The sequence below is a fragment of the Arvicola amphibius genome, chromosome 15 (assembly GCF_903992535.2).
Source record: "Arvicola amphibius chromosome 15, mArvAmp1.2, whole genome shotgun sequence".
In the NCBI taxonomy this organism is placed as follows: domain Eukaryota; kingdom Metazoa; phylum Chordata; class Mammalia; order Rodentia; family Cricetidae; genus Arvicola; species Arvicola amphibius.
Genome location: NC_052061.1, coordinates 17797244 through 17824143, shown reverse-complemented (window position 1 = coordinate 17824143; position 26900 = coordinate 17797244). Strand labels below are relative to the sequence as shown.

The window sequence follows — 26900 nt, the reverse complement described above, 5'->3', positions numbered from 1 at the left end:
TATCAAGAAAATAAAAGGAAAAGTCCTTCCCCATTCTTTCATCTACACGGTGGTTTTAGATGAAAATGCCCTGATAACCGCCTCTTTCTGTACCCAACTATTTTATGCTCCTCTCCCTTTAGCTCAACCAAAATGCCTTGTGATTTGGGATTCTGCTTCCAGAATCACTGGACGACTAAATTCTGGTAGCGCTGGGACATATGTTTCCTAAGGTGGGAATGATATTTTATTCTTCCTGTGTCCTTTAGCATCTGTGGTCAGGCTAGTCCCATAGCATGCTTGCTAAGAGCTGATGGGTCTCTCTTGAGGCCAAGGTCCTTGTTGCGAATACTGCTGAAGGAGGATGCTCCCTGTCTAGATTTTTGGGGAAGGTGTCAGCATGTCTGCAGGAAGACACAAGGCACTGGGTGTCTGCATGAACACCGTTGCCTCTTGTTTGATCAGACCCTCAAGATTCTACTTTGGGGGCTGGGGTGCCTACAGGACTGACTTAAAAAGCTAAATATATGTCAGGCTATCTAAAGAATGAACACAGTAACTTGCAGCAACAACCCGTGAAATGGTCACTACCTGGGGACACTGGCCTGGAGTCTATTAAATTCAAGTCTGAACACAACCCAGCACTGTGGTCTGAGTCTAGGCTCTCATGGTGGTCTGATGCTTTGCACTGGTCTACACCATGAGCCTGGGGGACTTGTGGCTTCTCCTACTGATGTGGGTTGCCTCTCTTGGGGACAGCTGGACCACCATCTAGCCAGAGGCAGCAGATCTTTCTAACTCCCCCCAACACCAAGCTCCCCCACTCTGTGACCCCCAAAAACCTTCATGGGAGGATGGGGTAGGGCAAGGGTAACAACTCAATAAAAGATTCTGTACTTGCTTTCCTTACTTGAGCCCACCGGTGGGGACAGTGTGGCATTTCTTATGCTCCAGCAGCTGTTCAGGGGTCTTCATGAACTTGTGGCACACGTCACACTCAAACATCCGGGTGATGAGGTGGATTTGCAGGTGGCGCTCGAACATATTTTTCGTCTTGCAGACAAAGTTGCAAAAAACGCATTCGAACCCTGAAAGGACCGAAGCTGGGTGTAGGAGTGTGTGGGGAAGGACAGGCAGGCAGTTGTGGGCAAATGCCCCTTCCTCCTGACCCTACATCTTGTAACACATATAGCTTTCTGGGTACTACCCCCCCATATCTCTGCACTAAAAACGGTTGAACGTTCAGCTTTGGTGTTCATACCCCCTTCCCCATCTTCCCATCCCATATTTGAGCACAAATCAAGCCAAAGCAAAGGGCTCCATTTTAGCAGTGAGCACCACACTGCAGTTTGTTTTCCTCTCTAAGGTTTGTTCTTAAGGCCAGGTCACCCTAGAGTGGACAGGGTGAGCAGGCCATGTCCACCTCCTCCCTCACCTTTCTCTGGCTTCTCTTCGCTGTTCGGTGAGGGCTGGCTCCCGGGTACCACAGAGATGACCAGCAAGTTGTCCCCACCCTTGTTTTTCTGGGAGCTGTCTGAGTCATCTTTGCCATTGGCTGAATCACTCAGAGTTGACAGCGAGGATGAGGAGGGGCTGTTTGATTCACTGGGGGTCTTCCTGTCGTCCCCTGGAAAATGAAACAAGCCAGGTCTGTTATGAAGGAGCCGAAACCCCTCAGAATGACGGCAGGTGAGGAAAGGGTGATACCGGCATCTGGGAGCTCATTATTTCCAGTGTCCCCAGGGCGCCCATTGGGAACCAGATTCTAGTGCAGCCCTTGTTGAGGGCATGTGCGGAATGTTGGGCCCAGGTATGTGTGTGGGCGTTTATGCAGGTCTTACAACAATTAAAAAATGACAATAGTAGTTAAGATCACACAGAGTTCCAGGATCTGTGTTGCATTTTTAGCATTAGAGAGAGGACAGCATGTGCGGGGTCCTGCCAGCCCAGTGTGTACATGTCGCTCCTCTCATGGGTACTGTACCATGCCCACTCCATAGAGCGCACACGTGAGCACTGTAGCATGTGCAGAAGTGTGACTCAGCTGACTGCTGTACTCACACTCAGCAGCACACACCGGGCGCTGCTTCAAAGCCAGGCATAAGGAGGTCAGCAAGCCATTAAAACCTAGGGCCACAGGACTTTAGCATCCAAAGCCAGAGCTTCTGGGGTCAGATCTAATATTGCTACCAAAACAGCTAAAACCGATATATATCAAACATCAGTTTTTACAACGCTGGACCTGAGGCAAGGAAGAGGTTGGTCTCTGAGAGGCAGGGCAAAGGAGGCCAGCCCACAATTGCTTGGCTTCCTGCCCTAAGCTATGTCTTAGGTTGCAGGGCAGTAAGAGGGACACAGGAGGAGTTTGATGGACTCCCCTGGAGAAGAGACACAGTCAGGGGTCTGGCGAGGTCAAAATGGACAAATCCTGCAGAACACAGTATCAACCAAGAGCAAGAACACAGAGAAAAATGCCCAGAGACTGCAGAGGTCAGTAGGACGTGGGTCAGAGCGGGGATTGGGGGTGGGGTGAGCAACTACCCATGCCTGGTGCGGGGGAAGTCACCTGAGAACAGTGAGGGCAGTGCCTGGCACTCACACAGGGCTGGTCCCTGTTTCCGGAAGCAAGATCAGAGCAACACACAACTCTGGGCATTAGATGGGACACTGAGGAAGGACTTTTAAAAAGAGGGCAATAATTAGTCCCAAGTAGATGAATCCCTACCTCATGATCCACACCTGCCCAACAAATCATATGGGAAAGATGCCGAAACAGCAAGGCTTCCAAGTACCTATGTCCTAAATAAAGGTCAGCAGTGCTAACAGGAACACAAGATACATAACTGAACAGCCAGTACGGTGAAGTATGTGTTTGGTTTCTAAACAAAGATTATCAGATATGCAAAGAAACAAGAAAAACCAGCTCAAAATGGGGAGGAAAGTCAACCAATGAAAGCTAACCCGGAGCAGCCAGAGTTTTAGAGTTCTTAGTAGACGACATTATAATTATGTTTCAAATTACATTCCAAAAGTCAGGCAGACACACAAGATATGGAAAGGTCAAATCATATTCCTACTGACGGAGACATACAATGAGGGGATGGCTAGAGGGTCACACAGAAGAAGAAAGATCAGCCTGCTGAAAAGTTTTATATCAACTTGACACAAGGTAAAGTCGTCTGAGAGGAGTGAACATCAACTGAGAAAATGCCTTCATAAGATGGGGCTGTAGGCAGGCCTGTAAGGTATTTTCATAATTAATAACTGATGGAGAGGGCCCAGCCCCACTGTGGGTGGTTCCACCCCTAGGCTGTCGGTCCTGACACTATAAGAAAGTAGGCTGAGCAAGCCATGGGCAGCACCCCTCCATGGTCTCTGGGTTAGCTCCTGCCTCCAGGTTCCCGCCCTGCGCGAGTTCCTGTTCTTACTTCCTCCAGTGATGAACAGCGATATAGAAGTGTAAACTAAATCAGCCCCTTCCTCCCCAACTTGCTTTTTGGTCATGGTGTTTCATCACAGCAATAGAATCCTAACTAAGATAATCAGTAAACCTCAAGTAATAGCTACCAGAAAGATCTGAAACGGAGCAGAACAAAGACCCCTCCCACATGAAAAGAACATTGTCGAGCCGGGAGGTGATCGAGACAATATCATATAGACTGAAGTCCTGATTCACTGGCTACGGCATAACTTACCTGCTTGTTTCTTGGAGACACACACAGTCTCTCTATGTAACCCTGGCTGCCTTGGACCTCACTATGTCCTCAGACTGGCCTCCAACTCACAGAGCTCTGCCTGCTTCTGCTAGGATTAAACATGGGCGCCACCATGCCCAGCTGATCTCAATCTGCTGTTGTTGTTTTGAGATGGGGTTTCCCTGTGTAACAGCCCTGGCTGTCCTGGAGCTCAGAGATCCACCTGCCTCTGCCTCCCGAGTGCTGGGATTTAAGGCGTGCACCCAGCTGACAATTTTTTGAGATAATAAAATGTTTCTCACTTGTGGGAAACCAGAAAGCTCAGCATCCAAGAAGCTCAGTGAACGGCAAGCACGAGGAGCATGAGGAGCCAAGAACGCACACCTACCACCCACCACTCAGGCTCTGAGGTGGGATTCTGAGTTCAGGGCCAGTTTGAGCCAGATAGGGAGACCCTATCTAAAAGAAGAAGGCATCCATATCAAGAGACACAGACATCATCATTAAAGTGCTCAAAAGCAAGCAAAGGAAAAAAATTCTAGAGCCTTGTGTGGTGTCATCCCAGCACAGGGGGCTGAGTCAGGACGGGGGACAGAGGCCAGCTTGGGCTCCAGAGTGAGATGCTCTCTAAAATAAAGTAAAAGAGAAGAAAAGAAAGAAAAAATAAGAGGAAAAAAGAAGAGAAGAGAAAATTCCCAGGAACAGCCATAAGCAAAAGGTCGAATTACGTGGAGCAGACGTGAGAAAGACAGCGGGTTTTCCCACAGGAGCCATCCCGTGACAAGGCACCAAGCGACATCTTCAAAGAAACGAAAGACTGTCCACCTCCAACTTCAGACCCGGTAAAAACATATCATAAAAACGAAGGACAAACAAAGTTGACATTTAAGAAGATGAAAGAACTCATCACCTGGAGACTTGAATTTAAGAAAAATTAAAGTAAGTCTTGTAAATAGAGGGAAAGGGCAGCAGGAGCAGCCGAGGCGCCGGCACCCAGGAGGGGTGTGGGGATGGATGGGGAGTGGCTGTGCAGATTCGTTTCTTCTCTAAGCATCTTTGGAAGGGAAGGAAAGTATTGGCATGCAACCCCAAATGACAGGGCTAGAGCCCACCCGGGAGGAGAAGCCTAAAAATGCCAAGGAAGCTAGGAGGGGAAGGCGGAAGCTAGGAGGGGAAGGCGGAAGCTAGGAGGGGAAGGCGGAAGCTAGGAGGGGAAGGCGGAAGCTAGGAGGGGAAGGCGGAAGCTAGGAGGGGAAGGCGGAAGCTAGGAGGGGAAGGCGGAAGCTAGGAGGGGAAGGCGGAAGCTAGGAGGGGAAGGCGGAAGCTAGGAGGGGAAGGCAGAAGCATACCATTTTGGGGTTCTGATGCGAAGCAGCAAAAGCATGGGGCTACACAGCGGACTGCACATCATGTAGCATGAATACTGGTTTATATAATTTCATAGTAAGCTAGATTATTAATGCACAGGTTCAGATGTACTCATTTGGGCCAAAGTCAAACCTCTCGAAGCATTAGAAACAGATTCTCACTGTAAAACTATCAGCTTCTAATAGGGGTCTGAAATCGTGGCCCGGGGACTAGCATCCTGCTCTTGTTGTCAGTGTTACTGGAACATGACAGTTCCCTTGTGCATTATCTACCAGGACTTTCAAGTTCTGATGGGTGGCAGGGAACAAGGACACAAAAGCAGGTGGGAGGAGGGGGAAAGTAGACTTGGAAGGACTTGGGAGGGGGAGTACCTTTGACAAGGTATCAAAATACCTTGTATGAAGCTCTCCTAGAATTCATAAAATAAAAACGGAAGGTCTGAGAGCCTGGAATGTTCATCATGGGTGCATGGGAACTCTGGCTTGAAGCACCTAAACTCACAAGCAACGTTATCATCCCATTCCAACAGTGAGAGGTGGCTACCAGCTGAGAGGCTGCACACATCAGACAAAACTTCTTTGGAGCGTTTCACCCGTGGCTTCTGTCCTAACAAGTGAGACCATTGCTCCCAGGTTGTCTGTCAGCTCAGAGGGAACAACGTCTCCCTGTGCAGCCTGTGGCACTTAGGAGGTGTGTTGGCACTGCTCAGTCGTGAACCTTAAGTTTCTACTGTGGACAAGTTAACTTCTTCCTGAGCTGAGTGTTGGAGAGGGCTGCGGCGGGGTGGAGGGACTTTCAGGGACACACTGGAGCAGAAAGGGTGACAGTCAGGGTTTGCAGAAAAGACAAAAAAGGAGGGCGAATGCAAAGCCAGTGGAGCTGGAGAGAAGCTGGCCTTTCCCTCCAAAATGCCAAGTTGAATTTGCCTTCCCTGTGGGTCTCCCAGCTCACCGACAGCCCACGGTGCTAATGTGGTTACACTCAGACAGCTAACTGTAAAAGCAGCACCTTCTCACTCAGCAGAATGCCTCTCTGTGGACCCCAAGTCAGAGCCGCTCAACTTACTGACAAAAACGCAATTATTTTTTGCTATTGGCACCACTGAGCCAATGGTCAGGGAAACAGAGCCTTCTTGGCCACGCACATCGTCAGCACAACTGCTGGGTAGATTCCCCTTCCTGGATCCTTTGAGAGCCAGCGATGTGATGGGCTGACCCCATGCCCAGGACTGGCAGTTAGCAACACTAGCTCTCAACATGTAAGCACCACAAAGGGAGGTGGGAGTAGAGGGCAGTCCCTCACGATCCTGCTTAATGACTTCATGCTAGCGTCATTGGTAACATCGCTTCTGACGGTGTAATTGTGCGGTGAAGGCATAGGCTAACATTAAATGGAAGAGGCTAACCAGCATGGCAAGAGGCTTTAAATGAAAGGTGGGCACTGGCCAGGCCTCGTTAGGTTGGTTTCAGAAGACGGTAGTCTGAACAGACATATGTGTCATTGTGGAGCACGTAAGAAAGAGCCTACAGAACTGTGGGTAGAGTGCCCCGGTGCAACAAAACAGAAGGTTCAAGGCCCTGCCGAGTGTCCTGTATGGTAGTCCAGAATCCACATACTCCTCACTGACCTTGTGTGGAACCCCCACCCCTCAATCTCTATGCTGTGATCGTCAGGAGAGTTCACATTAGAGGGCTACGCTGGCTGAGATAAGCAGGCAACGCACAAGCCTGGGGCATAAGAGCTTAGACACCTAGGTGACAGCCAGGACCAGGTGAGGACCAAGCACACAGCTCATGGGTCTCAGCAGTAGCTACTCCTGCAGCCAAGTCCAGGTCTACTTAGGGCACGACACTATGACCAAGGGAGTGATGTGGCCCTGGTGCTCAGGGAGGGCCCTTGCTCCGATGAAGGAGGCCACATTAAGGTCTCACACATATACCCGTTAGGTGCAGGGGATGGAAAAGAACAGGGATGGTCACCTGTGTGCTTGGTGCCAATGTGGTTCTTTATCTCTGCTTCCTCCATGGTGACAAAGTCACAGGCTGTGCAGCAAATGGAAAACATCCACTGCTCCTTGTCCACGTGGAGCGACATGTGGCTTACAAACTGGACATTGAGCTCTGTCTCAAATCCACACACGTGGCAACTAAAACAAGGAAGGAAAAGGGGAAGAGTGAGACAGGGTCCTAAACACGGGCTGCTCAGTCACACACAGGGCACGCGAGACGCTGCTCAGTCACTCACAGGGCAAGTGAGCGGCTGCTCACTCACATAGGGCACGTGGCGCTCAGTCACACAGTACACGTGGTTACTCAGTCACACAGTGCACATGGCTGCTCAGTCACACAGGGCACGTGGCAGAATAATATAACAACCTCATACAAGCTATAATGATGATAAATCATCATAAAGGTAATTAAAAACTACAGATTCCAGATGCCACATATGGCCTAATGGACTCCTTTGGGCACAGAGACATGGGGCGGTGTTGCCAAGGTATTTTGTGGGGGTCCACTGGCAGATCGGTCTCCCTCTGGCTCTAGAAACCCTCAGGTGCAGTGAGGAGAGCACGCAGATCGTTCTGTGGCACTCTGAGCAAGAGGCAGTCACGTGACACCTCCCTAGATGCCTTGCAAGGGTGACTCTCCACCAATATCACTACGGCAAGGTTTGGTAGACTTGGGAGTTCTATGCTGAGTCAAGGCTGAACACAAGAGTGTAGCGAATCATAATGGGCAGCCAAGGGACAGCATGCTGGGCCATCGGAGCAATTGCATGGGAGTGCTCAGACACCCCCACCCTCCCCATGATTCCTAGGCCATAGCAAGGTATTCAGTCACCAAGTGGGGAACTGCACCACAGCTAATAGCCAATCACCCAGAGAGTCTTGTTCTCTTTCTGGAGCCCCGTCCTGAAGAATCACCTCCCAGACCATTTCTCTTTCAATTAATTCTATTAGGGCCACCCGAGCTAGATAGGAATCTGTGCAAACGCAGGGTTCAGCCTAAGCAAAGAACACGTTAAAATGAAGTTAGCCAAAGGCTGAGGAAAGGGGCTCTGAGCCCAGTGCTCTGGGCAGGCAGAGAGGGAGTGTCCAGCAAGGGGTCTCAGAAATGTGGTAAACCGCCCCTCACTCACCTGTAATAATACGGGTGTTTCTTCCCGTCACCGCCTTCAGAAGTGACGGCGCTGACGATGTCCTCAGCATCGGTGCTCACCAGCTTCACAGAGTGCACGGTCAAGTGCTGGTTCAGATTTGCACGGCACTTGGCAGCGTAGGGGCACAAATGGCATTTGTATTTTCTTTCCTCTGGGGGAGAAACCAAAACTGCTCTCAAAAAAGAAAACAATTCAAGAGCTCACTTAGAGGAGCCGATGAAGGTCAGCCCAAGTCTCCCTTCACCTGGGAACGAAGGGCACGCCTTAAAGCTGCTCCTAAGGTATCCCTAGCAGTTCGCTCCCGTATCAATACTCGACTCAAAGATTAAAAAGGCTCTCTCTAGGCAGCAGGGACAACATTTTGAGGCCGAAGCGTGGGTTTTATGGTGTGTAAACCAAATCTGATTCAAGGTAGGTTATGGAAGCCAAGAGCAACATTGCAGCAGCCCAGCCCAGAGCAGTGTGCTATGCTCTGAGCTGTTTCCTCGGAGCTCTCGGATTTATTTTTCTTGGACATCTCATCCTTTATCCCTCATCATGACAAGGTGAGCTCCACAGGGACTAGAAGGACACTCTGTGTGTGTGTGTGTATGTGTGTGTTGTATGAGTGTGCACACGAGTGTGGCCCATGTGTCATCCCGCATCCCTCTTTATGACAAGGTGTGCTTGCTCTATGAGTGTGCAAATGAGTGTGCCCCATGTGCCATCCCGCATCCCTCTTTATGACAGGGTGTGCTTGCTCTATGAGTGTGCACATGAGTGTGGCCTATGTGTCACTCTTGGGCAGGCACTGAGATGAAGAAAGATAAGGAAATAAACATTGATAAAACTGGAGCCTAAGAGGTCCATCCTTTTCTCTCAGCTCCAGGCCTGGGCCAGCCAAGGAAGGGAAAAAAAATTAATGAAATTAAAGGGGAAAAATGACTTGGATAAAATAATTTAATTGGAAATTTTCATTATATAAATAAAATTTAAAAATCTCAATTAATTTGTTAATGGAAATTGGCTCTTAAAGCTAACTAAGGCTTTGGGCGCGCTTCCAGAGTGGTGTGCTGAATACATTTGATTAATCACATGGAGTGTGAGGCCGAGGAGCAGCCTTCTTGCCTGTGTACGATGTTACACAGCAAGAACAACCTCACTTTCGATCCAGATGTGGGGGCTTGGCTTGAAGATACTTGTCTCATTTTCTTCACCAGGAAAAATGTGGGGTAAGAAGTGTTCCCACTACAGTAGAATACGAGATACCAGGACATGTCACGGTGTCCTTCCACCCCTATCTGACAGTGGCAGGCTCAAGGCTGGGCCTGAGTCTCCATCTTGGTGTTGAGAGATAGAGACCTGGGTTTCAGCACTAAGGTTCACTTCCTTTGTAAAATGAATGAGGAGTGGTCCTGCTTTCTGTCACCCTCGAAGGTCCAATAACACTGGGATTTCCTCTTCTCAGGAGTAAGAAAAACCTGTCAAATAGGCCTAATATCTTTATTAAGAGTATTTCCTCATCAGCTTTCCAAATTTCCCTTTTTAACGGATTTACTCAAGTTCTTGTCTTTGCTATTTTGGTAATTTTGCTTAATTATCTATCAGTTAACTTTTATGCTGAAGAAAAAAAAATCACGAGATGCTTTATTCTCCAATAATTCTCTCTTTGAAGCAGGGTTTCCCTATATAGACCAGGCTGTCTGCATGCCCAGGGATCCACCTGCCTCTGCCTCCCAAGTGTGGGGACAGGCGCTGCCACTCCTGCCTCCAAAACTCCCCAGTGTCCCCGCTGATTAGCTGTCCCTTTCGTCCCCAGCTCAGAGTGTCCTGCTTCCCTTTCTTAACCGGGCATCAGGGAGGCTGTGGGGCTGGAGTGCTTTACTGACTCCTCAGATGGGAGATAAGGTCTTTTCTTTTTCTGTGCCTTTTGTGCTGACTTGAGCTGTAGCTTTCTTAGTTGTAGGTGTTTAGTGTTCTCATTCTTCTTAGATATCTGACACTTGCATTTTCTCGTTCTTCCCTTTTTAAATTGATCCTAGTTAATCAGGGAACTTTATTCATCCTCAGTTACTTGGTTACTTGAGATTTCATTTACGATGCTTAAAGAACAAAGCCTTAAAATCCCACTTCTTAAAACACATTATCGTTTTCTGTCTAACATATGATGAAAATTTGAACTTGGTGGATTTAAAAAGATAAACAGGTCAAAATTAATCCTGTCCTATTAATAGGCTCTGCTTTTATTTTTATGTTTTTATTTTTCCTTTTTTTTTGGATCAGGGTCTGTACCTCATGTTGAACTCAAAACTAGAGATGCTCCTGCCTCAGTCTCCGAAATGCTGACATTACAGCATGCTTAGGCATGCTTGGTTATATCATATTGATAGCTCTGATACTACAGGCATGCCTGGCTATATCATACTGGTATATCATCTGAACATCTTTAAAGTCTGACTTAATGCCAGGCTTGCTAAACATCTGACTGTCTTTCCTTCGGTGCTGGGGACTGAATGCTGGTCTCCCATGTGCTCTACGGCTGGCCATACTCCAGCCCTGTCATGTGCACCTTCTAAATGCTGACTGACGAGGGCACCTCACCTTTCCTGCCTTCACTTGTGTTTGTTGATTATGCTACTGTTTGTTCTTTCTTTACTTCTTGTTAATATGCTTGCCCTCCTCATCCTGACCCTTAGAACCAACCATTGGCTGTCCACTGCCACAGGTAAGCAAAGACAGAAACTACCTCTCCACCGCGATCGTGCTCCCCAGCTCCACCGTGCCTGCCACCCTGAGATGAACCGGAGGAGTGTCTCTTAAGATCTCGCACACTCGGACTGTTAACAGTCGTTCTTTACAGAGTCTGTCTCACACTTAGCACTCACGCTTAAATCTAAGTTAATGTTTTCTCTTAACAAAAAGAAGTTGAAACTAGGTAGGTGGGGTTCATCCCCAGCCTCTGAGCCTTTATTTGGATATGACTCCATTCTTCACAGAGTTCAAGAGTTGACCTGGAGGTACTTACATGCATGTCTTTTCTCGTTAGTTCCTCTGGGAATTCAACGCAGCTTTTCAGTATAGAAAAGCTTTTCCAGGGTCTCTTTTACATGTGCCAGGCAGCTAACGTTCCCCCACTTCCCATAGTAATTCTCTTAGAGAAACTCAGTCTCTTGCTTGCAAAGAGGTCTGGGAGGGCCAGTGTAGGCTCTGGAGCTGTGGTCCCCACTCACCTGTGTGCAGAGAGAGGTGTCGCGACAATGTCTGCTGTCGGCCAAACACCTTCCCACACACATCGCAGGGAAAGAGCTGGTCACTGAACTTCCAGGATGGTAATCCATTTCCTGCCTCGAGGACGAGCTTCTCTGTCTCTGGGCCAAGAGAAAAGACACTGTGAGGAATACAGGGCACTGAAAATGCACAGCATCTTAGCCAGCCCTGAAGACTTCCTCAGAGGCTCCCCCTAAATTGGGGCTGGGATCCACTAAGAAGACCCAGCGGCCACCCTCATCCCCATCAATAAAGGGTACCAGTGGGGCCACAATGGTAAAGGGGTCCACAGCCCAACAGCAGCTGGGTCTTCCATTGATCCCCTTTCTGGTAAAGCCAGTACACACAGACACACAGACACACACATATGCTGGCTTGACAGGACTCTATTCACTCTATAGAAGGTACTCAATAAACACTTGAGTGGGTGAGAACGGCACGCTAGCTTTCTAGAAATGTAGACACCTGCCACAAAGCAGTAAACAAAACATTTGAAATCCCAGGTTCCAAAATGAAAATAAACGGGTCCATGTCTGGAGAGAAAATATTCCGCCGCGCTTTAAAAAGAAAAGTTTTGCTGCCAAGTTTTGGGCTGTGAAAATCTTTAACCAGGAGCTCACACAAAGCTAACTTAGGGATGACTGCCACACACTGCTCCTGGCACAAGAGCTTCGACGGTGCCATCCGACATCTCTTGTTGCAGCTGGGAAATGGGTGCTCCACCAGCAATCCATACGCAGTCTTGGATGGAGTAAGCACACTTCAATACATTCGCTTTGTAGTTTAGAGGACGTGCATTTCTCATAACTGTCAATAGAATTTCCTTTTCTTTCCTGACCCGTGCCTCTTCTCAATGAACCACAATGGACTACACAAACATCTCATCTGCAGCTGTGTAAGAAGACAGGCGACAGATGGGGGTGCCCAGAAGAGGAAAATGGGGACTTCCAAGAGACCGCTTGTCCGTCCGTCAGTCTGTCCTTGACCTGACCGAGTTTCTGTGGGCCTTCCTGAAGCACAGCGCTACATTCCAGGATGGAGTATATGTGGGGAAAATTAAATGTCCCCAGGAGCTTCTCCCAAGATCCAAGCAAAGGAAAGTGTCCTGAGTGCTGCTCGGAGGACACCGCGGAGCGAAGTGCTTGATTTCACACAATTAGGCTAAAACCATTTTCCAGATACAGGTTTCCACCTATATTTGGACAAGTCAATTGGATCAATGCACATTTGAATGAGGTTTTGCCCAGAAGTGTAATCTGAGGACAGAAGAAACAAATAACGCAGATTTGGAAGGGAGTGCAGGGAGAAGCCATGGGGAAATTGTGATAATGTTTGCTGTGCAGTATCTGCCAGCAATCCCACCACTGATAAACACATTTACTGATTAATCTGTGTTTGTTAAAACGCAGTTCTTGAGGCCTCAGGGAGAAGAAACTAGTTTGTGTCAAGCAGTAATGCCTAAGTCGGGGTGGAAGGGGACGGGGAGGATGGGGAGGTAAAGACAGAGGCCAGCTGTACATCTTAAGGCAAGGACCACTCCTGGGTGCCTGTCCTCAAGCCACATAGAGATAAGAGATGGTATTTCAAGCACTTCTTTCTAAGTGTGCAATCAAACAGCGCTCTCAGGAGGGCGATAATTCTAATGATAGGTGGAGGTCAAGACAGTGCAGTGTCTTCTAATGCACCCACAATAAATGAATTAATTGTGCCACAGACCCAGCGCATACGTAATTAAAAGTGAAGACATCTCTTAATAATTTTTTGAGTATTAGTCGTGAACTTGAGAAGCTTAAGCATCATACAGAATTCAGCTTCTTCCAGTCTTGGAAAGCCATGGCAACTTTGAGGACTGGGACACATGAACAGGGAAAGCACCACATTGGGCCGTGAGGCACCCAACATGCCCCAGCCTCAACCCCAGCCCCATCTCGGCATGGATCCTAACTCCTTGGTGTTTGTATCTATGTAGAGGGGCTAAATATTATTCTTATTCTACAGTCAGAATGAATGGGGATTTCTTAGCATTAACATATTGATTAGCACGATTAATTTAATAGCATTAAACTATTAAGGTCAACTGACAATTCAGAGCAAAAAGTAAAGAGATATGCCTGGTATGGATACGTGTCTGTAAGGCTAATCTTGGATGTCAATTTGACACTCTCGGAAAGAGGTAGCCTCAGTGGGCGAGCTGGCTCCATCAGATTGGCCTGTGGCCATGTCTGTGGCCATTTTCTTGATTACTAATTGACACAGGAGGGTTCGGCCCACCCTGAGAAGCACGATACCCAGGCAGATGGGACTGGCTATACAAGAAGGCTAGCTGGACACTGAAAGCTAGCCAAGTACGCAGTGTTTGTCCATGGTTTCTGCTTCAAGCTCCTTCCTTGGTTCCCCTTGATGACGACTTGCAACCTGTAAGTTAAGTAAGCCCCCTGTTCCCCAAGCTGCTTTGGTCATAGTGTTTATCACAGCAATAGAAAGCAAATCAGAACGGTGTTTCAAATAAACTTAAGAGATGTGATCTTACGATTCTTTTAGTAGAAATGCTTACAGTCGCAAGTCAAACTGCAAAGACTTTATAGCCTCCCGAGTCCACCACACCCCAGGTTTACTCTGGTTGAGGCACGATTACTGTTAACACAACAGTCACAGCCGACAACAGTCTTTCCTTTCCTGCTGCCCTCTCCCACAGCTGGAGGCAATGACTCTTAGTCCTGAGTTAAAAGCGCTGGCCAATGAAAAAGATTTTTGCTTTCCTGGTGAAAAGAAGGCTAAGAGTGGGTGTTGGTTTTCTCTCTTTCTCATGCCTTGATGACAGAGGGGACACCTGGGATGGTGGCTGCTATTGTGTGAGTATGAAGCATGAAGATGCAAGCCAACTCATGCCATTCTTAACCGAAACTCTCTCCCATGCTCAGCCCCATCTACAGCATCCCTGAAGGGCGCTCCATCTTCGCTCCTGACAGTGGCAACTGGGAAGCTGGGTGAGCACATCCCATCCTAATTATCTTTGGTTCTGCTTTAAAAACCCTACAACCCCCTTTTTTTTTTAGATTAGTAAGGGAATTTGCTTTAATTTTTTTTCTAACGAAGCATAACATATACCACGAATGGAAAAGTACACATACCAGCATCTCAATTAGTCTCAAAGTCTCCAGACCGTTCAAACTATGAATATTATTTTAAAACTTCTGACTTCCTTCTTTATTCCCACACCCCCTGGTGTTTGTCATTATTTTAAGTAGCTGCGTAGTTACAATCTTTTTCCTTTCTTTTAGAGCAAAACTCTAATCTAATGACAAATTCTTTCTTGCCCAGTCTCATAGGTTTTTTTTTTTTTTTATCTCTGGCAAAACATTTTATTTCTTTTCAGTCATTTTGACTCTGATTTCTAGAATATCCTCAATTGCTCCGTGACTCCTGGCTACTCGGCACAATGCAGTCTGAGGCTTTTCTCTCTAACGGCTCACCTATAGTTTTGGCTTTAAACATCACTTAGGGTTTTCCATGTCCTTAATTAAGGCCTCGATTCCATTTTGTGTGGTGGATGGGCCGCAGGCTGTCAGCATACCAAGCTCATGTTATAGCCCGAGCTACACCCCCATCTAGGTCTGTGTTTTCAGTGATGCAAACAGATCCAGAAGCACAAGCACTTTCGTCTCTCAGTGCAGCTGTGTCTGCGCAGCGTCAGTGAGATGTCCCCAGCTATTCCTACACAGTGACGTGAGGGCTTCTGTTCACGACAACGAGGCCTCAGTATGCAAGATGCGGTATGGTAAACTGTGCTTCTTAAGACCTACTGACACAAAGGGATGTGTCTTACTCATAGGCATAGATGATCAAACCCAACAACTATGTCCCCAAAACTGAACATGAGATAAACCCATTCAGTAGACTGGTACAGGATATGGATCACGCTGAGAACCTACAGAGCCTTCATACAAGAGAGCCAAATGAATTATTACTTCCAAGACCTCTCCCAACTCAAGGTGTACTCTAAATTGCACATGGTCAAGAAGAGTTTCCATGGTAACCATGTCTCCACCCTACCTCAAAACTTCATTCAGGAAGGAGCCTGAATTTTCATCTTGTTTAAGTCTCTTTTCTTAGATGGAAGCAAAGCAAGGGCCAGAGAAGTGAAACGACTTCCCTAGAATGTCTTGTTAGTGGCTGAGCACACTAGACTCCCCCATATCTCATGTGAGCTCCTCTAAGCCACAGGAAACTGACTCAAAATTCTACATCACACAAAGGGATTTTTCTCCTCCCTCTGCTCCTTGGCTGTGCACTTAATATTCTTAGTTACAAGCTGGCAACGATTCAGACACTAGCATTTCTTCTACCTCCTTTTTGGCAAGGGTCAGCCTAGGATGTCCCAGGCACAGAGGCTGAGAGGCTACAGTAAGCCATAAATCAGCACCAAGGAGGGTCAACGCAACAGTCAGATGGGTGCACCCTAAAAGTCAAGCCTTTCCTTTGACGCCAACTAAGTCATATTGAAGAATCCCTTGGGCGTTTGGTTGCTATGCAGAGAGACTGTGGTAATAAACATATTTATGGCATCGCTCTCAAAACAAGGGGGATAAAGAGGAGGATTCGAGTTTGCCTCATTAAGGTCTTTGGCTTTTGGTCTGGAGCATGACACGGTTTTGCTGGTGTGCCTCCCTGGGGGAGAAAAACTACGTTCCCCGATGGAATGATCCTCCCCAGCAACCACCACTCCACCTGATTTAGGCGAGAGAAACGCTGTGAGTAGGGGCTGTATCTGGGTAAAATTAGACAGCATGAGCTCAATCCATAAATAACCGTTCACTTTAGCCAGAGCCTGGCTGATTCATCCCCGGAGACCAGGGTCTGGGGCCACCTGCGTTTTCCATCCCAACATATGGAGTCTCGATTAGTTCAGCTGAAAAGTTCTGAGACATAACTCAAAAGTGGAATTCTGGGTTTCTCTGGACTCCTGGGTAGATGGAAACCAATGAGTCAGATTGTATTCCAGGAAGGCCATGACACTTTCTGGTTAGGCCTGATCTGCCTGGCTCTCTCCTCTACCCTCTGCTTAAATCTGGCTCCCTCGTGCTGCCAAGGAAGTTGCCAGTCTGCAGCGTTTATGCCTCTTGGGGCTGATTATCGTCAGACAAGTGCTTGAAGGTCTTCTATAAACTGGAAGTAATCTGTAAAGGTCCTTTCATTTTAGGATAACCATTCCTGCCCCTTTAGCTCAGAGGACCGAGCTTGGCGCCTTGGAACTGTACTAGGACAGTGGGCACAATGCAAGTCTAGCTGGCATTCATAGCTGAGCTGCTATGCCATGAACCACTAGTGTCTCTGAGCAAGACCCCACAGCTGTTGCTCCTTGCTGCCCATATCAGCCTTACTAGACTCCTTCTGACTGACTCCCTGTGGGTCTCCACGTGATCAATCTTTCCTGTAAGACCATTTCAAATACTCTTCCAAAGTAGTATTTATCTATCTGATCTATGTGCTGGTCAAAACACCCATTCAACAAACTGTTAGGTTGCCAGAATTTAGTAAAGGCCTGTCAGCCTGTAACCAATGACAAGCATTGGGTGTGGATTCTAAGGCATGGCACCATTCACTGCCTTGGTCTTCCCTGGGCTTTTGGAGGACATAAATGCTGAACAAGCTTTACAAAACAAAGCTTTGTTTCCATACTGCTGAAGGATAAATGTATGAAAGGTTGAGATCCAGCAAGCAAACCTCCAAAGCTGCCTGGGACATTTAATCATGTCGGGAAGGAGCGCTATTAAACAGAAAGTAGAGGACCCGCCCACCTTCAAATCTGGCTCCTTCATCTGCTATGACTCTATAGGCAATATTGAGCATTGATTCTAAGACATCTCACACCCAAGTGTATCCAGAACACTATATGTGATTAAGAAGGGTCCCACAGGCCTAACCATCTTGCCTCAAACCTCGGTTCAAGCAGGAATCTTACCCCTTGATTCGGTATTCAGTTCATATACACACAGGTTGGGAGAGCCCAAATGATTGATGACTGTCGATTGACAAATTGGGGTGCAGAGGCCTCCTTGAACTATGGTCTCATTCAAGCTCCTGCATGCTATAAGAAGCCAATGTCAAAGTCCCCTAGGAAGGAGGGCTTGACCACTTGAGTCTCAGCAAACTGATGCTTTGAACAATCAACCCAGAAAAGTGGGGTGCTGCGGTGTTTCTCTTTTCTTTTCTTTTCTTTTCTTTTCTTTTCTTTTCTTTTCTTTTCTTTTCTTTTCTTTTCTTTTCCTTTTGAGGTTGGGTCTCATCTGTAGCTCAGGTTTGCTGGAACTGACTATGTAGCCCAGACTGACCGCAAATGTCTGTCAATACCCCAGCCTCAGTTTCCTAAATGCTGGGATTATGGACATGAGCCACCATACCTAGTTTGGATGGGACTGGTTACTTAGCGCTGAGCCAGTAGTTAGCTTCATAAATGTTGATTGACTACCAGCTGTTAAATTGGGGAAGAAGTGTGTGTTCTCTAGACCTGTCCTCTACACAGTTACCTCAGAGATGGGAGAAGACCCAAGTTCTGAACCCTTTGCTAACAGACAGCGCCTGGGACCAGGAGCTCCGATATCCAAGAAAGCTGAGTCACGTGGGGCTTGACCGCCACATGGGAAACTTTTCTAGATGTCTAGACAGAGTCACTGCCAGAAGCTAGGCCAACTGATGCCCGCTGCTTCTATATAACTTAACTTTGAAAAAAAATCCATGAAAGAAAATGTTGATAGTGATTCTTTATTTTCTTCTACTTGACAGTCCTCTATAAATGTTCAATGAATAAACAAGCCAGCACATCACCACATTCTTGTCTGTTGTGTTAGGCAGAAACCTAATTGTACACTGCAGCATAGAGGCTAACGAACTATTGTAACGAACTATTGGGTCAGCTCTCACGCTGACAGGACTTAAAGGGAGTTTGGGATGGGAGTGGGAGGTCTGGCAGACACTAATAATTTTTTAGTACTTAGCAGAATCTATCCCCCCCCTTTTCAAAGAGTGGCAGTTTCCCAGCTAGAGACATACCCTTTCTGACCAACTCTGCCTGCTCTCAGAGGCTAGTGTAGACCCCAGTTCTGCCCGAGGACGGTGGAAGTTATTGAGGGAGTGTCTTTAACACCCACACTACCCATAATCCTCCAAGACAATCAAATAAAAAGGCTTTGCTTTTGACCCTGGCCATCTCCCTTGGGTGCCAGCAGGTGGAGCAGTGTCCTTCAGCCGTGAAGATGAAAACTCCTGATAAAGGGGGAAGAATATAACACCAGAAGACGGACGGCTCAATGTCCACCATCTGTCTGACTTCATCAGACAGAACAGATCCATGTCCAGTGAGCCTCTGGAGCTAAGCTGAACACAGTTCTAACAACGGCTCCAGTTGGCAGCTGATTTTCATGATGACAATCAACACCAGGGTTTGTTACCAGTGCACCAAGGAGACAATGCACGGCCGAAACAATGACTTCCTTTTATGGAGGAGTCATTGCTGTTCCATGCCCCATGCGATATGTTTTCCACATTGCACTGAACCTCACAAAGCACTGTGCCCAAGACATTAGTGTTAGACCTACCATTTGAAAGGAAAAGTGTCAGCTGGCTCGGAGTGACGGAGTTGAAGGTTACCTAGCTAGGGAGTGGCTGCCTCTCTCACTCAGAAGCCCATTCACTGCATTATACTATAAGGCCAAAGAGGACTCTAGCAATTTCAATTTATTGCACCAGAGAACTCTGCTACAGCAATCTAATTTAGTTCCACTTTAAAGTTTCCTGTGAGCAATAACCAAGGCTTCTAACCAGATGCCTCCTGCCTGCAATGCCAGTACTAGCGAGACTAAGGCAGAAGGCATGCCATGAGTTCAAGACCAGCCTGGGCTACAGAGGCGACCCTGTCTGGAAAAAGAAGATAAAGAAGAAGAAGAAGAAAAGAAAGAAAGAAAGAAAGAAAGAAAGAAAGAAAGAAAGAAAGAAAGAAAGAAAGAAAGGAAGGAAGGAAGGAAGAAAAGAAGGAGGAGGAGGAGGAGGAGGAGGAGGAGGAGGAGGAGGAGGAGGAGAAGGAGAAGAAGAAGAAGAAGACGAAGACGAAGACGAAGAAGAAGAAGAAGAAGAAGAAGAAGAAGAAGAAGAAGAAGAAGAAGAAAAAGAAAAGGAAGAGAAGAAGGGTTGGGGAGGAAGAGCCATTGTCAAGGCCTCTGTGTCAGTTTGGTTGCTCACCTTCCTGGACTTAGGGGGAGCTGGGAGGACCCTGGACTTAACATAGTGAAGGGAACCCTGATGGCTCTTTGTCTTGGAGAGGGGTGGAGTGGGGGTATGGGTGGAAGGGAGGGGAGGGAAGGGGGAGGAGGAGGGAAGGAGATGGAAATCTTTAAAAAATGAGGAAAAAAAAGAAGGTATTACTGGAGCCACACGAACACTTCCCTTAGGACCTGCTAGGAGAGAGTGAAGAACTCCATCCCTATCTGTTCTCTGTCTGACCTTGTGCTGTTTGCAGCCTCTCCAGCCATGTCCTACATCTCACATCAGATGTGTGTTATATGCTATAGTTTGGATTCATAAATGGCCCCCTGGGTTAAGGGCCTGGTTCCCAGCTTGCCCTTATGGGGAGGTGATGAAATGGTTGAGGTGGGGCCCACTGGGAAGTCTTCAAGTCACTGGAGGTGTGCCCCGAAAGGGACAGATAGTCTCTCTGGTTTCCGGGCCCTGTGGTCTGTGGCTTTGTACTGCCCTCACCTCCAAGTGTGAGGTACCTTCCCCTCACTAAAGGTGTAAATAAGGATCTGTTCAGTCACAGAATAGCTCAGCGAGTAAAGGCACTTGCTGCCAGGCTTGATCACACAAGTTCAACCCTAACCCTAACGCTAACCCTACATGGAAGGAGAGAACAACTCCCACAAGCTGCTCACTGACCACCACACACGCACCATGGCACATGTGTGAATTCGCAAGCATGAATAAGTAAATGATGCAAAAAAATTAAAACAAAAAATTCTGACCTAAGCTCTTGGAATACCGAGGCAGGAGGATAGCTGTGAGGTCTGGACCAGTTCAATGGGCGAAATGACGTCTAGGTCATCTCAGGCTACAGTGACAGCTTGCCTTAACACTCGTCCCACACCCTGCCCCAAATTCTGAGCACCGATTATGCAGATTTTAGTGAAATCTGGTCCACTTGTATCTGCCCGAGAGTGAGACACGACACTGGCTATTTTTTTAAAACTCTTTCCAGAGAGGGAAAGTAAGACATAGCCAAACAAACTCGAGCCTGCCGCAACTGCAGTGAGTATCGGAAAACCTTTAACTCCGAATATCTAAACATTTATCAAAACATTTGGGAAGATAGAAGAATATTATCATCATCTAAACCACCAGGGGAATTTCTCCTCCCTTCCTCACTGATTGTGGAACTATATGCAAAATATAGATTAAATGAATAAATGGAGGAATAAATTAAAAGTAAAACAACCACTGTTAAAAATAACGAAGGTTTTTGGGCTAGGAATGTAGTCAGGGGTGGAGCCCTTCGCTAGCAAATGCAAGGCCTTGGGTTTGAGCTCCAGCACAGCAAAATACAAGCACATTAACAAGGTATTATACAATCTGAAAATTATGACTTCATAAAATATCTCATATATTAGTAAGATTTTAATGCTATTTGCTCTCAGAGTTATATGCCCTGCTAAGCACACCACCTACATTCAAACCTGTTCTGTGATTCATGTCACAGTCATTTAAAATATTACTGAAGTGAGCCTGCAGGGGTCAAGTAGGTCTCCTCACTGAGGTTAGAATCCACTGGAATTCTCAATTATTTTTGTCTTCTTTTCTTAGTGACAACCCTTGATCCTACCAACGGCTCCTTCAAAGGCTTCCAAATACCACCAAGGCCTTACCGGCTCCGGACGCTGGAATTCCTGTGTGGTCTAACCTGCCGCCTTCACTTCTGAAGTGATAGAAACTACAATCATCTGATTGTTTTCACCTAACCTTGGGTTTTGGCACCTGCAACACTCCTCCTAGCTTATGGGAGATTTGACATTCAAAGGCAGACTGCGCACAATGGGTGGAGAGCGTCTGGGAATAACCTCTAAAGACCCACGGGCAAATCTCTCTGCATCACTGCGAAGCTCTCTCCCAGTTGGGAAGGCTGTTGTAAAAAGCGAGCTCAGAGGACTGACATCCTCCGAGCCTCAAGATGGGGCTTCTCTCATAGCCCTGGAACTTGATCTGTAGACCAGGCTGACTGCAGACTCAGAGATCAGCCTGCCTCTGCCTCCTGAGTGCTGGGACTGAAGCCTTGAACCAACTCCCCACCCCTGCCTGAGCCTTCTCTTTACCCAAGGAATATTTACTGTGCTTTTTATTCTAAAATTAGTCTTTTTTTTTTATTTGGAAAAATAGTATACAACAAAGATCAGCCCTTTTAAACCAACATTTTAAAATCTTGACTCTGAGATCTTGCTTATTTAATTAAACAGATAGTTTTCACATGGTGGGAATTTCTGTTGCTGGCTTATTTAACTACTCTCAGGTGGGGAGTCACAGACACAGGGCTGGGGGACTGTGATTGTCATTGTTCCTTTGGCCAGAGACTGATGAGGTAACAAAGGGATGCTCCAGCTCAGGAGGCGGGAAGCACCAGATGAAGGCAGAGGCAGAGTCTGGCCAGGACCTGCTTCTCAGCTGGGTTCAGGGCAGAAGTGAAGGGCCTTAACTGAGCACCTTCTGTGAGGAAGGCATCCCATTCACACATGGCCCATCCCACTACCTGACTGCTCCCAAAACCCTCCTTTAACCCTCAACGTGGGAGGCAGATTTCAGCACAGGAAAGGGGAGGGCACACCGTGTACAGTAAGTAGTACAGTGCACTGCTAGGCAGGAGGTGAGGAAAGACCCCTGCTGGCAGTTTCTTAAGAAAGCTGACCTGATGAGGGGCCACACTAATAACCTCTTACCAGAACAGTAATCTGTACAATTTATGTCTGTTATCTGTTTATCTGCTTTGTTACACTTTTACACTTTGGTTTATTTTGTGGTCGAGTGTGGGATCGTGAGTGGCACACTATGCTTGTGGAAGTCGGGTGGCTTCTCCTCCCATCATGTGGTTCCCGGGGTCTGAGCTCAGTCGCCAGGCTTGGTGGCAGGCACCTTTACCTACACTCAGGCATCTCGTTGCCTCCTGGTATGTTTTCTGGTGTAGATGGAGGTGAAACAGGACAAACTGTAAAGACTTATTTTTTTCTGGACCCACACTAAAGCAAAGTTTTAGCTAATCTTCATAACAGCCCAGAAAGACTGGGTTGTCATTGCCACAGCTCAGGATGATGAAGAAGTTGGCTTGTTCCCCTTTCCTGGGGAAGACAGAGAGGAGGGGTTTGAAACTGGGATGCTCCGCGAGGGAAAATGCGCATGCGCATTTTGCAGCTTCTGTACCTGGGTGCTGCTCCTCTAGGAAAGACCTCCACTGCCTCTGTCAAGTAGAAACTCCTGCTGGCTGCTGGCCTGGAGACTCTTACTTGGACCTGGCGCTAAAAAGGTCGGTACCCCATGCTGACTTTCTTTCCTAAGGTGGCAAGCGGCGCTTTCCAAGACCTTGACTGAAGAAACAACCACAGGAGGCGTGGTCGTTCTGGAACAGGAGCCCTGTTGAGGAGTGGCGCGCACTTGGAACAGCTCTGGTGTAGATGCAACTGTACTCTAAACGCATACCCTATGAGCAAGGAGTTTTCAAGGAGCTTAGAAATGACTCTTAGGGCTCTAACACGATCGATACAAACGAATAGAAAGGCAGAGCCATTTCTTAGTCATTTTGGGATTGGCAAGAGTGACAAGTAGATTTTCCGTACATGTAACAGAAATGTAAACACCCTAGGACTTTTATTTAAAGAACTTGTAATTTTCATCTTAAAATGAATAAAATAATTATTTTCTACTTTTAGTTTTAGGCTATGATATGGTAAATAATAAAACGTATTACATAAATAAAACTTCTTAGGATTTCTTAATATTTCTTTTTTTATTGAGCTATACATTTTTCTTCATTCCCCTTCTTTTGCCCCCTCCCCTTCTACCCTCTCCCATGATCCCCAAGCTCAGAAGATCTTGTCTTTTTCTCCTTCCTATGTAGAACCATGTATGTTTCTCTTAGGGTCCTTTTTGTTGTCTAGGTTGTCTGGGGTTGTGGACTGTAGGCTGATTTTTTCCTTTGCTTTATAGCTAGAAGCCACTTATATTTGTCCATTTATATTTGTCTTTCTGAGTCTGGGTATCTCACTCAATATGGTTTTTTCTAGATGCCTAAGACATTTTTAATTAAACAGATAATCTATGTTTCAAGTCCACATCAACTAAGCAAAAGGAGAAGCATGTATCTTTTTTTGAAAAGCTTCATCTTCCAATTTCAATTCTCAAATTGAAAAGGAAACCAAATAAAATGACAAAAAAAAATTTAATGTAGTTGAGTGTGATAGCTAATGCCTGTAACCAGAGCATGTAGGAGGTGGGGCTGGAGGACTGTGAGTTCAAGGCCAGCCTCCACTACTCTACGAAAAATTCAGTGAAATCAGTAGTTTGTCTACCAAGCAAGATATCAGAAATATCAAATAATAAATTGGAAGTATGAAAGGACTTCTCTCTATGAGGGAAATGCAACGTATTACTTTTTGACAGAGCCTCATGTAGCCTGTCATGCTCTTGAACTTGTCATGTATCAGATGAGGACACCTGTTGTAGAATATTACTTTATGTAGAGGTGTGTTATATTTGTTTATGCTGCATTTGTTTAATTATGTTGCTGTTTCACCTTGCCTGTCTAAGGCACCTGATTGGTCTAATAGAAAGCTGAATGACCAATAGCTAGGCAGAGGAGGAATAGGTGGGGCTGGCAGGCAGGGAGAAGGGGGAGGAGGAGGAATCTAGGATGGAGGACAATGTGGGAGAAAGAGAAGAAGATGCCAGGGGCTAGCCAGGTAGCTGAAAGCCAGTGAGCCAGAGAGGAAGCAGGAAAGCAGCTTTTGAAAAGCTTTCCTGCTTTTGAGAAAAAGGTAAAAAGTCCCGAGGCAAAACTCAGACGAGGAGAAACAGGTCAATTTAAGAAAAAAAAAAAAAAGATCTAACTGTGGTGATTTGAAGGATAATGGCCACCAAAGGGAGTGGCACTATTAGGAAGTATGGCCTTGCTGGAGGAAGTGCGTCACTGTGGGGGCGGGCTTTGAGGTCTCTTTTCTCAAGCTTCACTCAGTATGACAGTCAGTTGACTTCCCGCTGCCTCCTGGTGAAGATGTGGCCAGCACCACATCTGCCTGCACGTTGCCATGCTCCCCACCATCACAATAATGGACTGAGCCTCTGAAACGGTAAGTGAGCCACATCAATTAAATGCTGACTTTTTAAGTTCCTGTAGTCATGGTATCTCTTCACAGCCATAAGATACTAGCCAAAAAAAAAAAAAAGCCTAAACTAAGCCTGAGCATTCATAACCAACAAGTCTCTGTGTCATGATTTGGGGGCTGGCAGTCTGAGAAAGCCTGCTACAGACACCTTTGAATTTCTGATCCTCCTGCCTCCCCCTCCGGAGTACTGGATTTAAACCAGTACCAGTACTGGTGTGTGGTGCCCCTGGGGACTGAGATCAGGACTGACTGCATCCTAGGCAAGAGCTCTGTCAACCGAGCTGTGTCCCCAGCCCATCAATGCAATACATTCTTGTAGTGAAGAGGTGCGGGCGGCTTCCCGCCACCCGGCTCCCAGCCACTGGCTAGCTTATGCCCCGAAATAACAACACACAAATTGTATTCTTTTAAATACTGCCTGGCCCATTATTTTCAGCCTCTTATTCACATCTTTACTAACCCATATCTAATAATATATGTAACACCATGAGCGGTGTCTTACCGGGAAGTTTCTAGCTTACGTCCACCTTGGGCTGGAGCTTCATCTCGTCTGGCTTCTCTCTCTGAGGAGAGGCATGGCAGTCTGTCTAACTTAAGAGAGGCGTGGCATCTGACTGAGCCATCTACCTCACTTCCTTCTTCCTGTTCTGTCTACTCCACCCACCTAAGGGCCGGTCTATCAGATGGGCCCGGCAGTTTCTTTATTAATTATCCAATGAAATCATCAGATAGATAGAAGACACACCTACACATTCTAGTTATGTGCTCTGTTTATAATCCTTTTCTTACATATTTTAACTGCTTGTCTTTGAAAATTTCTTCTCCTATCCTCTCCTTTTATGTTCATCATAGAAAACAAGAAAGACTTGTGATTTAATTAAAATTTCTCTAGTTATAGGCAAGAGAGAAAAGAAGCATTGATGTGTGATATGTAAATTAATGTAAATAATTTTTCCACAGATGAGTCTGAGGGGTGGCTAGCTCTCAAAGGTGAGTGAGGGATTCCTCTCTGTATGCTGTGAATACCATTGGTTAATAAAAAAGCTGCTTTGGGCCTATTGCAGCACAGAATAAGGCAAGGCAGAAATTCCAAGCAGATAGAGGAAAAGCCACCACAGGAGACAGATGCCAGATGTACCTGTAGGCTACAACCACGATGCGATACACAGATTAAAAGAATGGTTTAATTTAAGATATAAGAGCTAGTCAATAAGAAGCGTGAGCTAATAGGCAAGCAGTATTGTAATAATACAGTTTCTGTGTGATTATTCGGGTCTGGGCAACTGGGAAATGAATGAGTGGTCTCCAACTACAGGTGAAAACTCTCTACCTTTGAGAGCAAAGGCCAGCATCCTTTGGAGACTATCCCAATGGAACCTCTACCTCATCCTCTATTGACTAGGGAGCACTAGGGAAAAAGCACATTATTCTCTAGTTTGTAGACAATTTATGGGGTGTAAAAGCTGACTGCCTAAGCCAAGTTGCATGGTGAAATCTGGACTGGGATGGAGCACCCCATCCCCCATGCCCTGCTTCCCCAGATGCTGAGTTCAGATTAATCACACTACATACCAAGAGCTTTGCATAACAAATCTGTCTTAAAATTGTTCCCAGTACTATGAGCATCACAATAACAGGGGAACAGATATCACTATCAGAATGGTTTCCAGTTTGGGCATGTGCACACTTGTAATCTTCATGGTGCACAAAGATTTTTGCATTTAATATTAATATAGGAACTCACAAGTACTTCTGGAGTTGGATCACTGTCATATTCTCATTTCAACAGTGTATGGCTCCTTTTTGCAGATTAATTTGCTTCGAGGTACTGTTGGTGTCTCCTGGGTTGAAAATGTGGCCACATCCTGATCTTAAAGGAGACAATGTCAAGTAAAACTCCTAGAGATATCCCATCTATGCTTCATATAATCAACACCAATCAGGCCAGTGGAAAGGATTTGACTCTTCAATATCCAGAGGTGCATGTGTGTGTGCATGTGGGTGTGTGTGCATGTATGGGTGTTTGTGTGTGTGTGTGTGTGCA

At 46.6% G+C, this 26900-nt stretch overlaps 1 protein-coding gene across 1 annotated transcript in view; it reads right to left on the bottom strand.

Moving 5' to 3' along the window:
• Znf827 (zinc finger protein 827) overlaps nt 1-26900 on the bottom strand; it is a 169785-nt gene that overhangs the window by 2722 nt on the left and 140163 nt on the right. Inside the window, exons 9-13 of the mRNA XM_038313142.1 lie at nt 11411-11548; nt 8181-8352; nt 7022-7188; nt 1415-1606; nt 890-1067 (exon numbers count right to left, since the gene is read on the bottom strand). Coding sequence (XP_038169070.1) covers nt 890-1067; nt 1415-1606; nt 7022-7188; nt 8181-8352; nt 11411-11548 — 847 coding nt within the window. The remainder of the gene's footprint in view (nt 1-889; nt 1068-1414; nt 1607-7021; nt 7189-8180; nt 8353-11410; nt 11549-26900) is intronic.